At 50.8% G+C, this 15813-nt stretch overlaps 2 protein-coding genes across 9 annotated transcripts in view; one reads left to right on the top strand and one right to left on the bottom strand.

Moving 5' to 3' along the window:
• The window catches only part of LPIN2 (lipin 2), a 108134-nt gene extending 101018 nt beyond the window's left edge, over nucleotides 1–7116 (top strand). For all 7 annotated transcript variants that reach the window (XM_049901064.1, XM_049901059.1, XM_049901061.1 and 4 more), the window contains 7 exons: nucleotides 705–849; nucleotides 1421–1569; nucleotides 2094–2180; nucleotides 3405–3557; nucleotides 3977–4091; nucleotides 4686–4789; nucleotides 5106–7116. In XM_049901064.1, the coding sequence (XP_049757021.1) occupies nucleotides 705–849; nucleotides 1421–1569; nucleotides 2094–2180; nucleotides 3405–3557; nucleotides 3977–4091; nucleotides 4686–4789; nucleotides 5106–5250 (898 nt within the window). In that variant the 3' untranslated portion in view covers nucleotides 5251–7116. The remainder of the gene's footprint in view (nucleotides 1–704; nucleotides 850–1420; nucleotides 1570–2093; nucleotides 2181–3404; nucleotides 3558–3976; nucleotides 4092–4685; nucleotides 4790–5105) is intronic.
• A 4158-nt stretch (nucleotides 7117–11274) lies between these two features.
• Nucleotides 11275–15813, bottom strand: part of EMILIN2 (elastin microfibril interfacer 2) — a 60963-nt gene continuing 56424 nt past the window's right edge. For both annotated transcript variants that reach the window (XM_049901055.1, XM_049901056.1), the window contains exons 7-8: nucleotides 15375–15503; nucleotides 11275–12377 (exon numbers count right to left, since the gene is read on the bottom strand). In XM_049901055.1, the coding sequence (XP_049757012.1) occupies nucleotides 12040–12377; nucleotides 15375–15503 (467 nt within the window). In that variant the 3' untranslated portion in view covers nucleotides 11275–12039. The remainder of the gene's footprint in view (nucleotides 12378–15374; nucleotides 15504–15813) is intronic.

The raw sequence follows: 15813 nt of genomic DNA, 5'->3' as shown, positions 1-15813 counted from the left end.
GAAGCAGCACCTCTGGGGACATCCCAGCTGGCCAGCCCTGAGGACAGTTGCTCACTGTGTACCGGTCTTGTTTCTGCCTGAGTGTTACCTTCCCTGATCAAATTCTCTCTCTCTTCTCCCATTCCCTAACTCTTTAATTTCATAGTCTTTTTGAGCCTGAGAGTTTATTTTCTTGCTCTTTACCCTTCTCTTTTAATGGGTATATAAATCTTACTAGTTTTTTTAAATCAGTATACGCAATTGTATTTTCATTAATTTGTACCTTTTGAAACATACATACTGTTTTTGGCAAGAATCAGAAAGATGATAGCAGACCTATTAGCATTTAGTTGTTAGTCCTAGCAGAAAATAGCAAGTCTTAGCCAGAAAGTGACTGCTTTCCAGTTAGGAGAGGGGGGAAGAGAGGTGGCCTTATCACTTAATGACATGACTACTTCAGGCATAAAGAACCAGGCATGGGAGAATGGCACTGGGAACAACTCTTCCCATCCCTACAGCAGATCGATTGATCCTTCAGGAACTTGAATGGTGCTTTAGGCAGCCTTTCTTTTCCCGACCCTAAACGAAAGTGTCTTCAGTACAGTGCCTCGCTGCCTCATCAGTACCATATTTTTCTCAAATAACGCACTCACACATATAAGGGGCTGCGTGGCTGGCAAAACCATATAACTCGCGTTATTCGCATGTCATTTGATGTTGACTAGGCTGTCCGAGGATGACTCATCGAGTGACGAGGCCTCCCAAGAGCTTGAGGAATCCATCAAAGTAGACCCCGTTCCTGGGGAGCGCCTGATCCACAGCAACACGACCTCGTACAAGAAGTCCCTCAGACTCTCCTCGGAGCAGATCGTGAGTTGTGGGGGAGCTGAAGGGACCCAGTGTAAGTGTTTTCATACACAGTAAAGAGCCCCAGCCTACCCCAGTTAGCCTCAGATGGCCTGGGGAGTGTGAATCTTCAGTATGTTTCTCTGTGAATGTTACATTGTCAGCCCAGTACTGTCTCTTAAGAGCCACACCAATAGAGAAGTGGTATTTTCTCAGTTAGACACAACTGTCCTTTTCTTGTTTATTTCCTACTCCCTTAATTTTATCCATTTTCAGTATGAAATTGGCCTTTCTAGGCACAATAGGAGGCTGTGCCTCAGGGCGATGACGTTCAGGTATCAAAGAAGAGCAGAAAGGTTATGATCTTTGTGTTCAGAAGAGGCTCTTGAAATCCCAAATGCTATTTGATGAGTGGCTCACCAGCTTTATCTCATTCTGAGCATGCTGTGTACTCAGGGAGCGAAGGAAACAATCCCTGCCTCGGGGTGGCTGGAGTCCTGAAACACCGGCTGTTGTTTTTGTTAAATATTAAACTCTGTTCCAAAGTGTGTATTTTTCAGCTGATTTTCTTTTATTCTTATACCTTTTATAACAGGCAAAACTGAAGCTCCAAGATGGGCCAAATGATGTTGTATTTAGTATCACAACCCAGTATCAAGGTACCTGCCGCTGCGCAGGGACCATTTACCTGTGGAACTGGAATGACAAGGTCATCATTTCTGATATTGATGGGACAATAACCAAGTAAGCACCGCTCACCCAGTGGGGGTGAGGAGCAGCCCTGAGCATGGGGGTGCAGGTCGTGGGGTGGGACTCTTCAGTCTGGGCGTCTGGTCCTTGGCCACCAGGAGGTGTTTTTTAAATGCTCTGCATTGAGACATGCTGAGCGCAATCCACACAAGAAGATGGGTGAGAAGACTCTAATAGATGAAGAGTCAGAAATAACTTTTCTGGAACGATTGAGTTATATGGCCTCCAAATTCTGATGTTCGAAAAACAAGCTGTTGAGACCAGGGAGGAGAAAAAGCAGATTTCTGAAATTAAGTATCTGACCTGGAGTCAGATTCCACTCATAGATCTGTGTCTGTGGGTACGCTTGCAGGGGCCTCCCCCGCCGCTGCACACAGTTTGATGGAGTCGTCTCTGTAGACTGGATCCCCAGCCTGCCAAGGTGTTCATTGGCAGCTCATATTTAACCAAATAGGAGGAAAACTTGGCTTTGTACATTTGACCCCTAATGCCTTTTCCTCTTCCCACCCTCTCCTTAGGTCTGATGCTCTGGGACAGATCCTCCCACAACTGGGTAAAGACTGGACTCACCAGGGTATAGCAAAGCTGTACCATTCCATCAATGAGTAGGTGTTTGTTCCAATGTGGCACGTAGCTCTAGTGAGCTACAATTCTGCTTTGATTAAGAGAAAAATCGGCTGCGTCAGGCAGTCCACCTAAATCATGTGTCTGTGGCCCAGTATCCCCACTCCGCCCCGCTTCTGCCACAGCTACATGCATGGAAGTGGCAACCACCATTTGTGGAGCACATGCTGGGTGCCTGGCACTGCGTGGGGGTTTACCTGGACCGCCTCATTTACTCCTCACAGCGCTGTGAGGGTTAGGTACTGCCTGTGTCTATCGTTGTAGCCAGAAGTTAGTTATGTTATGTTTAGCTAGAATTTAATGGTTGAGCCCATTTTCATTTTGATTTATTGGGTAGTTTTAAATTTCTGAGTAGGTAATACATGCATAGGAGCAGCAGTTCCCCAGCATGTGAGGATAAGTACACAGTGTGAAATGTGCGCAGAATCCTGTATCACCCCCTGTTGCTCAGAGGCAGCCCCGCTCAGTCCTGGCCCACCTTGGCACGAGCATGTAGTGCATGGGGGTGAGCTGCACTCTCTAGGCTGTGCCTGGGCGGGGCCGGAGGCTCAGTTCTCCCTGCTGTCACTGCCCTGTCATTGGGCCTCATTTTCTGCTGGCGCTTGCCGGGGCGGGCAGATCCAGGCAGCCGGCTCCTCTCAGGCCCGCCCCAGTCCCCAGCCTCAGGTGGGAGGCAGCTCCTTTGCCAGAACTGGGGATCCCGTGTGTACCTTGGGGACCTCGGATCCTCTGTCAGGTGCTCTCCAAGGGCAAGGGTGCCGCGGCTCTGTGGGTCCTGACACCTCGGAGGTAAACTGATGTGAAAAATGATGGTGTCTTAAGCGTTAGTCCAGCGTGTCATAATAGAAGAATTATGAGTGCGTCCATTACCCGGTATAATTTTGCTCCTTGTCTTTATAAATGAGATCTCTTGTGTCTTTTCTTGCTAATTTAAAGATAGACCAAGGTTCTATCTCTTCTGTAATCCGGCTTACATGGACTAGGTGCTTATTATATCGGTAATTTATAATGCAGCCTAATTCTCAGTTGCATGTACCTCCATTTTCACATGCACTTTTTCATGGAAAGGTTGAGATCTTTATAATCCTTACTAGTTTTCTGTTAAATTCACAGTAATGAGAGGAACTTTATTTGGATCTTTTAAAAGAAAAATGCTTTTGCTTTTAGCCAGAGCACGTGGGCTAAACAGGTGTGTTCTCTTCCAGGAACGGCTACAAGTTTCTGTATTGTTCTGCCCGCGCCATTGGCATGGCTGACATGACCCGGGGCTACCTCCACTGGGTCAATGACAAGGGCACGATCTTGCCTCGGGGCCCTCTGATGCTGTCGCCCAGCAGCTTATTCTCCGCCTTCCACAGGTACCTCTGCCGGCCAGACCACTGCCTTTGTGTCCACGGGGCGTGGCCTAGGCCAGCCTGGGCGCCCTGGATGGAGTGTGTGCGTGCGTGAATGTCACCACTTTAGCAGTCTTTGTGTCTCTCTCAGAGCTTGTGCGTCTCTCTTAGTTCTTTGGTTTTGTAACTTACACATGACTCCCATGTGGTCTGTGTCAACTGTGGTGAAGAAAAGTTCTAGGAATTCTCAAGTTTTCTCCTTTCCCAAACCCCATCGTTCACATCGTAGTCATCAGACTAAGGAGGAAGGAGAAAGAGAGATACCAGTTAGGAAGGATTAAGAAAATTGAATGGTGTGAGCACTGAATTCTCTTCAGGGCCACACACCAGGGGAAACTACCATTTTATATTAGATGGTTATTTTTTTTTTTTTTTTTTTTTAGGGAAGTGATAGAAAAGAAACCAGAGAAGTTCAAAATTGAATGTCTAAATGATATCAAGAATTTGTTTGCCCCGTCTAAGCAACCCTTCTATGCTGCCTTTGGAAACCGCCCAAATGTAAGTGTCTCTTCTGAGTCTCCGACTCTGATGTGGTAGGTGAGATCCAGAGACGCGTGCTCTTTGGGTTTATATCCGAATCATAATTCTCAAACCAAGTGACAAGATGAATGTCACTTCTCTTCATTGGGTTTTCACTGTATCTCTTCCAAACTCCTGTAGCATCGGGGAGGTTGTGTAGATAGAGACCCACCCTGGGCTCGCTCGCTCACTCTCTGTTTTTCTGTGGCTCCATTTTCTCCAGTGTTCTGACTCATGTTCTCAGTGGTTCTGAGCCACATCCCTGGGTCCACCCAGAGCCTTGCACGGCATGAGCGCTTCCCGTTCTCTAGCACCTCCTGCCCTGGTCATGTGGGTGGGGCCTCAGACGTCCTGCTCCAGGGCCTCTAACTTCTCCTTCTTGGCGACCCAGGTTTCCTGCCTCCCCACGCATCCTGTGGGTTTGGCATCGCTCTAGTTTGGGTTTACCTGAAGTGTGCCCGGCTGCATGTGTTTCCCGTAGAGTGTCTGTGTTTGTGCAGCACTCTGGCTTCCCGGGGACTGAGAAGCCTCTCCTGCTCCGCTCCCCGTACTCAGTGCCGTTCTCCCCTGCAGGATGTCTACGCCTACATGCAGGTTGGAGTCCCAGACTGCAGAATATTCACCGTGAACCCCAAGGGGGAGTTAATACAGGAAAGGACCAAAGGAAACAAGTCATCGTAAGTGCATTCCGGCTTCGCAGGGTAGTGCCCACAGCCCAGAGCAAAGCCAGGACAGGCAGACACTAAGCAGACTTGAAGTAGCAGGGCCGTTCTGTCTGTTTGGAGATCCCTCTTGGCCTGGGTGTTTGTTCTCCGAAATAGGCATTGAAGAGGTCACTGATGACTTGGGCTTCGATGAAGAACTTTCCTGGTCTGTGCTCTGGGTGGGGAGCATGGCGCCTATCTCTGAACTAGTGTTGTAACTGACAATTTTGTGCTCTTTGATGGGTTTTGAAATAATAGCCTGTGTTTCTTCCTCACTCCCTCCTTCTAGGTATTACAGGCTGAGTGAGCTTGTGGACCACGTGTTTCCACTTCTCAGTAAAGAACAGAACTCCGCCTTTCCCTGCCCAGAGTTTAGCTCCTTCTGCTACTGGCGAGATCCCATCCCCAATGTGAACCTGGATGACCTGGCCTGAGGAGACCCCTCCTGGGGGTGGGGGCCCCGGTCACTCAGCCTCACAGGAAGGGAAGTGACTGGCTTCTGCTGGACAGAGGACCTTGAGCTGCCCTTGGAGCCATGGGACCGGGAGCACTCCCGGAGCTGGGCTGCGTCTCTCTTCACTTACCCAGGTGGCTCCTTGGGCTCAGCAGCGCCTGGAGCTCAGCACCCGCGTGGGCCGTGGGGGAGCTCTGAGCTGCAGGTGGAGCCTGGGCAGCTGTACTTGTGCCCGTCCTCACACGTGCTTTGTGTTGAGCTGGGTGGAGGGTGCGCCTTTCATTACACAATTTGAAAGGAAGAAAAGCATAGCTGAAAAAGAATGGACTAAAACGTTCCATAAAGTAAAGTCATCTCATTTCCACTGGGCAGCTGAGATTCAGCTTCTCTCTCTAACCCGGGTCCACCGAACTGCCGCAGGTCCAGTTAAGATGTTGGTTAAAACCGTCCATGCACGTTTCTTCTCTGGACTCCTCCCTGCTCCCTGAACTAGGGTGGCTGCTTCAGGGTGCCGGGTGAGCAGTGCTGGTGGGGCCACAGAGCCACGTGAGCAGCCCTGGCGGGCCACGCTGTGTACAAAGCCCGACAGACATGGTTTCTGACACTGAGCATTATGGGCTTCTCATCTGTGACTACTCCACAGTGGGAGGCCTTTAAGTTATTTCTTAGACCTCTCCAGAAGAAACGGGTCTTGCAGGTATATATTTGATGTTCGTAATAAAAATCTTATTAGTGGAAATGAAGTTAAAAAAAAAAAAAAGCAACAACTTTGTCCATTTTCAGGGAGGCCTTGGAAATGCAGATGTACCATTGTGACCTGTCCTGGGAAGACCCTTTCCTCTGTCCCTGGGCCTGTTGCCCATCAAGTGGGCGTCTGGGTGGCTTGGCTTTGGGACAGGGTTTCTAAAACTTTGCACTTTAGATTGTCAGGGAAGCACAGGGAAGCTCACGTGAGGCCACAGGCCGACAGTTGGGCTTTGGCATTTGGAATCACAGCCATGGATAAAACCCAGGAAGCATTTAAGAGAGAGCTCCTAGAGCTGACCACCCCTCACATCTGTGAGTCCCCATTTTGACTGCTCCCATCAGCCGGGGACACGTGCACCCTGTGAGATCTCATGGTCACCTGGGGGGAGGCCTGTGTATTTTCCCTGAAAAAATGAAGAGCAGTTCAGTTTCCCGAGCTGGCTGTAATGAGCTCATGTCAGATGTCTGGGCAGCCCGTACAGGGACATGTGCAGTGAGCCCCTCCAGAGGTGGTGATCAGCCAGTCATTTCCAGGAGCCTGCAGAGATCAGGGTGGTGGTGACAATCACCTCAGCATTAAAGTCAAGAGAGCCGTTGGAGAGGAGGCCTCAGAGGACCCATGACGACCACAGTCGTAGTTCTCTGAAGAGAGCAATGAGCTGAGGCCCAGAGCAGAGAGAGCCGCAGAGACAGGCCAGCGGTTCCCTGGCCCCCCTTCCCTCTGACTGTATTGTGGGCTGTTCTTGTTTTAGCTCGCCTCACCCCAGATAACACTGATCCAGAGACGGAGACAGAGGGCGGTGATGTTCTGGAGTAGAGGGTTGGTATTCCTTGACTCTGCTGCTGCTTCCTAGTGCTGTTGGATGCAGAGACAATGTTGAGATCCTTTGAATACAGGTCTCAGTGGCAGAACCTGAGGGCACATGTTCCCAGGGGAGCAGTGACACGTGCTTTCTCCAGTTCAGACCTTCTCACCTTGAACGTTTCAGGACTCATCGTTCACTGAGCTGGATTGACATGTTCATGTACCATAGGTTAGGGCAACTGTATTTATGTGAAGTTCTACCTTCGTAGTGAATTAAAATGCTTGGAGAGCGGATGCCAGTTGCTTCATTTCTGTCTGTAACCTGAGTCCCGTGAACTGCCACCGGTCCGTTTAGTAATGTTGGTTAAAACGTCACTGAGTGCCATCAGCATGTCCCCCGGACAGACCGGGGCGGAGGGAGAGCATGAGCCTTACTGAGCTTCGAAGCGTTCCTTTGCATATGCGCGGTACGAAAAATCGTTAACATACACCTTCTTTAGTGCTTTGTAGGTTGTCCTCTAAAGAGTTTTAAACTAGGTGATGTGTTTGTTTTTCCTAACAAGCTCTTCTCTTTGGACACCCAGGCCTTCCTTAGAGAGCCCAGCTGGGAAGCCAGGTCTCCAGCCCTGAGCTGTGGGGGCTTGGTCCCTTTGTCTCAGTGTGCATAAGCAGTAGGCTTTGTCACTTTATCACTGCAAGTTGATCCGGTGGGTATATATGCTAATTAATGTGAGTCTTTTTCCTTATTTAAAGGAGTCTCTCTTACTGAAAGTATATGATTTACTATTACGATAGTGTTATGGAAGTGTTAAGTTTGTGCTAAAAACCCATTGCCATTTGGTACAAATGACATTTGTTCTTTCTGTGAAAGAGAGATGCCCTTGAGTGTGTTTGTACACAAGCCCTTAGGATGGTGAGTTCATGACGCATCGCCCTCAGGATGTTTGTCGTGATGGGGAAACCGCAGGAGCCTGCAGGGCAGATGGGCTTTTCCACGTCATTCTGTCAGTGGCCCCACTGATTAAGTGGTCCCTCTTTCCAATCCAATCTAACTTTAGTTTTTGCGTTAACGTCCACGTGTTTAAGGTTGTACTTCTGTGAAGTGTAGACTTCAGAATCCTGGTCAGGCTTTAGGGGAGTACACGTGTGGATCTGGAGCAGGCAGACTACCCCGTGCTTGAGTGCCGTGTTTGCCACATGTAAGGACATCTGCATCTTTTTCAGATGGAAAAAGAAACACTAGTGTGGTGTCCTAACGTGAGAGCTGCCAAGAGCTGTGCAGGCTCTTCCGGTCCGGCCGCTCTTCACTGTGGCCGAGCGTTGAAAAGCCCCAGCTCCCTGGTGACTGCAGGCACGTCTGTCGTGGGTCCCACCACTGGGGGCCTGCGCACAGCACCTCCTGCACTTCGCTCCAGCAGGTGCAGGCCAGGCCTTTCACTGACAGTTAGCAAGTGAGCGCTTTCTCTTTCTGAAAGTTGAGAACAGACTCGCCAAGGGGTTTTTATCCGCTTTTCATGCATCACATTTACTCTAGGAAGCCTGGGTTTTCCTTGTTTTAGAGCATGCTGGGCTTAATGAAAATGGTTAAAAATTGACTTTTTGTTTAAGTGCTCTTTCCAGGTGAAAACTGTTTTGTTTTTTTCCTTTGTTTTGAAGGTAAGAAAGGGAGGGGAAACTGCTTTCAATTTGACAGTTCAGTTTATGATAAAGTATTTGATTATTAGACAGCAATACCACTAGTAAGTTTTAAATTGTCGGAAATGAATTGTAAACATCAGTACTCTTAGTTATGGTAAAGACAGTTGTCTTGAGATAAATGGATATTTTGGTGCAATGTTTGATGTTCAAAATAAAATGTTAAAACAATAAACAAATGTAAACTCAGCGCATTTGACTCTTCCTTTCTGAGGATGTCTAGATTTCTCTATACTTTTGCCAAAACTGATTATTTCCATAAATTAGCATTTTGATTTTCGCTGATACTTAAATTTATCTACAGCCAGGACTTGTAGATACCTGACTCCCAGAGTGAGGCTACACCCACGGGAACCCAGTTCTCCTGCTTTGTAGGCTCTGCCAGGGAGTGATTCACTCATCCGTGTGTAATTGCTGCTGTGCTGTCACGGGCCCCGCCAGGTGGTCTTTAACCCCGCAGGGTGTCCCTGAGAGTCCTGTTCTGGGCCCTTGCTCCCCCACCCCGGCTTTCACTAACCCTCCTGAGTCTGGATACTATTATTTTTCATCAGATAAGGAGAGTCAAAGTGACCTCTGATTAAAAGCCACACCCTCCCCCATGTCATTTAAATTGTGTTTTCTATGGAGATCTCTGGACCTTACAAGTGTGAGCGTGTGTTGAGTGGCAGTTCCTCCATGAGCGTGTGCTTTACAGTATGGAGAGGTTTTGCATTTCACGCTTCTTCACCAGGACCTGATGGCTAAGTAAGGTCCCAGGGCAACATGGTGAAGACTTCAGGAGTAGAAAGAGTTGAGATGGGTGTACTACAGAGGAGACCTTTCCACCCAGAAGGGCTTTAGGTGGTTAAAAGAGGAACCGCCCGCACTCCCTCCTGAGCTGTCACGGGACCCACCGTGGTTGCAGCTTGCTCTGTCAACCCCGCACCCCTTAGAGTTTGAGTTTGCCCTTCCTTTTCACAGGACTGGGATGGTGTAGGGAGAACACGTAGTTATGTCTGAAAAGTGGATGTGGATATATACAAAGCCATGTTTTCAAATGTACAAGTGTGGACTTCATGTCCCTCGGATCTCACGGTCCCTTCAAGCTACAAACCATCGGAGATGATGGGGTCGCTGGGAAAGCTAGGTGAGCAGTGCTGACGTAGAATTTCAAATGCAGCGTGCCTTGGTTTGCGGTTTTCCTTGTTGCTGTGGTTTTCTTTTGATCATTGAAGTGAGGTCATTTGCTTAGTGTTAGTATGTGTGGAAAATGTCCCACCCTGTCTCTTCACCATCTTAAGAAGGGCCCTGGCCTTTTTCTCAGCAGCAACAGCTCTGTCTTAGAGCTTGTGGCTGTCTGTCAGATTAAGCCCTAGGGTTTGGTTTATACATCTGGCGGGGTGGTGGGTTCATGAAGAGGCAGCTCCCAGCCCTGTGGGCTCAGCTGTCTGCTGTCCTCTCTACACAGAAGGTGGGTCTTCCCTTACTTGAAGATCCCTGCAGCTTCTGTGGGCGGAGACCCAACTCTCATCCCATCTTGTTTTTGAGTCAGTACAGACCCTGTTGCCATTGGGTGTATTGTGCGTGGCCTGTCTTGGATACACAGCTGAAATTCACTGTCTTCAGTAAATGAGTTACTGGGATGTGCTGAGGGACGAGGGGGATCAAGTTAGTTGAAGCCGTACAGAACCAACAGTGGAGTAGGAAAAAGAAAAACCGCTGCTGTCATCTCTTTCTGGTCCCTGCCTTCTAAAGAGTGTGAGTGAGAGAGTGAAAGTGGGTCCACACGCTGACTGGCTTTTCCTGAAAACACTCCAGTGCATTGGGGTTATTTTCCATGAGTCATTTCTGGGACAGCCAAGGATGATGTGACAGCTGCCTCCAGCCAATTCCCCAGCTGAGGAAACGAGGGTGGGAATGCGGCCCGAATGTATAACATGCTGCAACCACAAACCTTTGATTCTTGGTCTTTTCTCCCCACCTGGGCCCTAACTGAAGCCAGCGAAAGGAAAGGCCTCGGGGCTTCTTGATGAAGTGACATGGGGGGAAGGGAGGGGATAGGGAAGAAGAGCCCCTCTGACGTGTCCCGTGACCACTCTGTTGGATTTGGTTTGCAGGCAATCTTTGGAACCTGGAGTGTTTTTACAGCAGAACAGCATCAATTTGGGCCAAGGAAACCAAAGCTTTACTTATTTGTACCTTCCAGATCTGGGGCTCCAGGCCACTGCATCCCCCACCTAGACGGGAACAGTGGCACTGAAGCGGCCAGTAGATTTTAAGGCCACCTTTTTGAGCTAGGATTCAGTGTGCTGAGGTTGTCGCTGCTGCTGGGGAAAGGATGGGTGGGTCTGGGGGCCCCGTAAGACAAGGGAAATGAGCTGGCCTTCAGGGTGTTCTTGGCCCTCAGCGTGTGACCAGGTTAGGCGGGGCCCCTTGCTGCCCAGGAACCTGAGCGTCTGTAAGTGATGTCTGCGTGAGTGTGCAGTGAAGCAAGGAGTGCTGGGTCTCCTGAGTTTGGCCACCACTGCTTCACACCCGTGGAGGTCACATCCGTGGATGAGTCCCCTTCCAGCCACAGGACCACAAAGGTGCCGACCTCCAAGCACACCTGGTCTGTCTTTAAAAGCTCAAAAACCAGTGTACAGCTTGAATGTTGAACAAGTTTATGGTTGAAATTTATTCACGCTCATTTTCAGCAGCCATAAAAGTCAAATACCTTTCCACAGTTAGCTTTTTAACAACCCCCAACCCATGAGACACCAAACTTAGAAAAGTAACTTCAAGTGGTTCTCCATCTTTATTGATACTCCCTGTCTTTGCACTTAAGTTGTACATGTCATTCGAGGAGCCCAACAAGCTTCAGGAACACAGTCTGGTGTCCCCTGCCACCTGGGGCCGAGCGAGCAGTGATGCGTCCCCATGGGGGAACAGCCCAGACTGAGCTCCAGTCTCTGGGTGGGGGCACACAGCACCCAGCACCCAGCACCCCAGTGTGTAAACTCCACGCAGTGTAAAATACAGAGGGAGTCACGGCTGCAGCTCTGCTCCCCAGGGAAGACCACAGCCACGGGACCATCCTGGCCTCCTCCCAGCCCTAAGCCAGCTCCCCCACCAGCAGGATGCCATCTTCTGGCCTGGCCCAAAGGGAAGCCATTGGAACCTCTGCGTCAGCACCTTAGGGGTTGGCATAGAACTGAGCAGGGACCTTCAGGCAGGGCTCCCACTGACTGCTCGGCTGCAGCTGGGAAGGCCCGAGGAGGGCAGGATCCGCAGAAAGACAAGGGCATTCCCAAGGTGGCCAGCTGCTCAGTTGGTGTGACGGAAGAGTCAGTGGAAGCCTTAGGCACGTGTCAGCTGCTTGCTGCCCGCCTGGAAACTATCAGGTGTGGTGACCTGAAACACGGGTAAGGCCTTTATCCTGGGGAAGGGGTGGGATGTATGCAGAAAAGTCTAGATCAGTGCTCCAATTACATACCTAAACTGAATATATTAAAGCTTGGAGTTTGTACAGTTCTCTTTACCCTGCCCTTTGCCCCAGCCCATCTACAGGTGGGAGAGGAAAGGATAGAGGAGCACCCCACTGAACGTGGAGTACATCTCATCAAAGTCCGTCTGAGCTAGCCTGCCCCCAGTCACCACGATGTTGACGCCATCCCCCGCCTTCAAGTGCACGATGAGGTGGAAGGCCCCCAGGCCCCCACACGTGTGGAGCGCCCCCGGGGGCTGGTGGTATTCCAGGAACTCCCTCTTGTACCCTGCCGTGTGCAGCTGGGCCACGCTGGCATTGGAGACCGACAGGACAGCTTCCACGTAGGTGTCTCTCTCAGGTGTGAGGGTGGCAGTGATCAGGTAGCGCCCATCGTAAGGCGCTGTGAAGATCCCTGCAGGAAGGCAGACACTGGTGCTCGTGTTGCACAATCACACACACGCCGCCTCGGCTTGCCCAGGCTGTTTGGTGATAGCACACCAAGTCCTGGGCAAGCTGAGGCAGTGGGGCAGCCTGCCTTAGAAGTGCGGCCAAGCTGCGGCAGGAGACTGGCTCTCAAGGAGGCAGCCCCTGTCTGGACTGCACCTGCCCACACTCACCCAGGGACTCAGACCCACATGTGCTGGCACTGCTCGCTGCTGCTGACCAGTCCTTTGCCTTGACACCCACCGTCTTCTGCTTGTAAGATTCACAGAGAACAAGTAACTGCACAGCCCTGGGTCCAGTATAATCAGTGAGCTCTCTTGCACACTTACAGCAGCAGCTCTGGGAGAAGCTTGCCCCTCCCAGCTCTGCATGCACACTGAGGAAAACGGCTCTAGCATTGCTGAAGAAAGCTTGGGCTTTCTAAGGCTCCTGCTCCGCCCTTTGGCCACAGGTCCGTTGGTATTTGCAACATGAGCCCCCCTGGCTGTAGCCCCACCCATAGCCTGCTCCCACCTGCACCTGCCGTCCAGCGGGAAAGAAACACACCCAGAGCTTAGCCTGCTCCATGCTTCTCGCTCACAGAGCACCCCAAGACCTCAGCTGCCTCCCCAGGAGGCAGGACTGATAAAGACACTGCGCTCCAAGCCAACCCTGAAGAGGCAGACACAGAGCCAAGTGACCCCAGGAGGCCACAGCCAGCCCTTTTCATGCAGAAGGGACAGACTCCTTGCATTTGGTCAGTATACAGATGGCATCCTTTCATGGCCATAAGTAGGCGCTGATATTCACTTAACCAGTGACCCACATGTTCTAGGTCTGTGAAGGCAGGAGGTAGGGGAGGTGGGAGATGGCCTCAGGAAGAATGACAAGACAGTTCACCCAGCAGCCACCCGTAGGAAGCCCCCACCTAGAAAAGCCCAAGCCCACACCAGATGCTGCAGGAGCAGCCACCTCTCACAGCTGGGTCGGGGGCGGATACTAAACATTGACCACCCACCAGAAGCCAGAAGGTGAAAGAATGTGGAGGGGTCCAGGAGCCAGAAAGGGGCCCAAAAGACTTCGTCTTAAATCTGCCCTGAGAAATCCATTTGAAAAGGCCACACCACACATCCCCCTTCCCAGCTTTTAACAGCAATAATTCAAAGCTTCTGGAGTCTTTGCAAAGCATAGACAGGACTCTGGGCACATGGCTTTCATCTTCCTGCAGAGGGTCTGCAGGTGGTGAAGCCACCCATTGAGTCCACCCATAACTTCCTTTACTGAGTCCCTGCTTCCATGGGAGAGTATAGCGGGGGATGCGGGGACATCAGGGGTCACCATTCCTGCCTTCCACGATCACCTGGTCAAGCTGTCCCCACAACCAAGGCAGCAAGCAGTGACAAGGGGTGGCCCAGGCTCCAGGCCCTGGCAATCCTGTAGCAGTGATGGACCTCTGTGGCCACCCAGGCTATGGGAGGGAGCTGCCCTTCACAGACCCTCACCTGCCCAGGCCTCTACAGTGCTGGTTAAAAATGCAGGTTCCTGTGCTTCCTGCCAATCGGCCTACAGTCCAGGAGATTCATTTTTCCATGTTCCAGGTGATTTTTATGCTTGCTAAAATTTAAGACCTGCTGCCTTCAGAATAGCCAGATGGGAGACCAGGCAGGGCGCACCTGAGGGTGATGACTGAAAGCTCTGCAGAGAAGGAAGCTAAAATCATCTTCCTCCAATGGCTTACCTGCAGCCACCTGGCCCTGAGATTTGCCTGCAGTTATGTACTCAGCCCCCTCCTGGAGGACAGGGTGGGCGAGAATAACAACGCTAAGGGGCAGAAAAGACCTGGCAATCTGCTCCCATGAAGATTTCAGCCTTGGAAACCCTGTGGGTCACTTCTACCATGTCCTATTATGTTGCTATTAGTCAGACTCGACTCAACGGCACACAACAAAGAGCAAAAACTAGACTCAGAGGATCTCAAAGCTCCTGGGAAAGGCCCCCAAGGCCCGACCTCACCCAGCTGACCCTGCTTTGCTCATTCACACTATTCTAGTTCTTCCAAAACTCAGCTCCAGGCACAAGGGAGCAATAACTCCCTGGGGCTGATGAGGGTTTCTTGTCCCTTTCAATCTGCAGCCCCCAGGTAGCCTCTTGCAGTTCCTGCCAACCCTGGGAGGTAGAGCATAGCCCTGGGCCCTTCCCTCCATACAGGAGAGAGGGGTTCTACTTCCAGTAATGGGGATGAAAACCTAGGATCCCAGGGAGGAGCAGGCTAGAGGAGGCCTACAGGGTCAGGAATTTGGGGGTCAACCTCATCCAGCACTGTCCTCCTGGGCTGCCCAGAAACAACCCAGGAAGGGGTGCTGCAGACTGAATCTGAAGCACACAGTTTTGATGACTCCTTTCCAGAGCATCTGACCCCACACAAGTCTTGGCCCCTTTCGGGGAGACTGTGGCTCCTTTCATGGCTCTATGGATCACAAGCGCACAAGATTCAGAAGGCGTGGCCCCCTTGCCTGTTCTGCCCCAAGCTGTCAGGATTAGCATCGGGTAACAGGAAGAGGGACTATCTGTAGATGTTAGAGGAGGGCTTGGAGGCTCGATAGGCAGTCTGTAACAAACAACGAAAAAAAGGAAAAAAGAACACCAACTCCAGTGGTGAGAACTGAAGCCTGGGACATTGACCTCATAACTAGAAACCGTCCCTGTGTGCTCACTCACACACCCACCCACTCTAGGGCCCACAAGGCTGGGAAACATTTCTTCATTAAAACCTCAAAACTGGGACAAGCAAGATGTGCCAACCCTGCTTCCTTGAGCCTCTCACACCCGTAACTGCTCAGTGGGGCATCCTTTTCAGACTTGGTGCCCCCCACCCCACCCCGTGGGACCAGGGAATCGAGGAGAATGGGAGGATGGCACACTGCACTAGGGTAAAAGGTTTTGGAAAGGAGGAGACCGAGAGCCCCACGCCCCTTCAAAAACTCACCAGTATTGGGGTTATAGACGTCTCCATCGTTTACCAGCACTTTGTTAAAGAGGACAACGCCTCCATCACTGGAGAAAGGCTTCTGCGTAAGCCCAGCAGAAAACGACACCAGAGAAGGCACCAGAACCCCTGGAGCAGAGAGATGCGAGACTGTGCATAGGCCTCTTTTGGACAGGGCAGTGTCACCCGGTTCCTGGGTGGCTATGTTCTATGAGGGGGCCTAGAAAACTGAGGCCCAGTGGCAGCCCCACCACTTTATTTCACCTTAAAGCGGTAAAACACCATTGGATACAAAATACTCATCACACCCAAGTGCAGATGGTCCACGTTGTCTGAGGTCAGCAGTCAGGACAGCTGAGGAATCTGGGAAATTGGACAGGCACCTGCTAGGAGTGTATGTGTGTAAGACTGTGTGTGTGTGTCCATGTATGAAAACGAG

Source organism: Elephas maximus, chromosome 11 (assembly GCF_024166365.1).
Source record: "Elephas maximus indicus isolate mEleMax1 chromosome 11, mEleMax1 primary haplotype, whole genome shotgun sequence".
NCBI lineage: Eukaryota > Metazoa > Chordata > Mammalia > Proboscidea > Elephantidae > Elephas > Elephas maximus.
The sequence above is the reverse complement of the archived record's forward strand: the minus strand, read 5'-3'. Positions and strand labels throughout refer to the sequence as shown.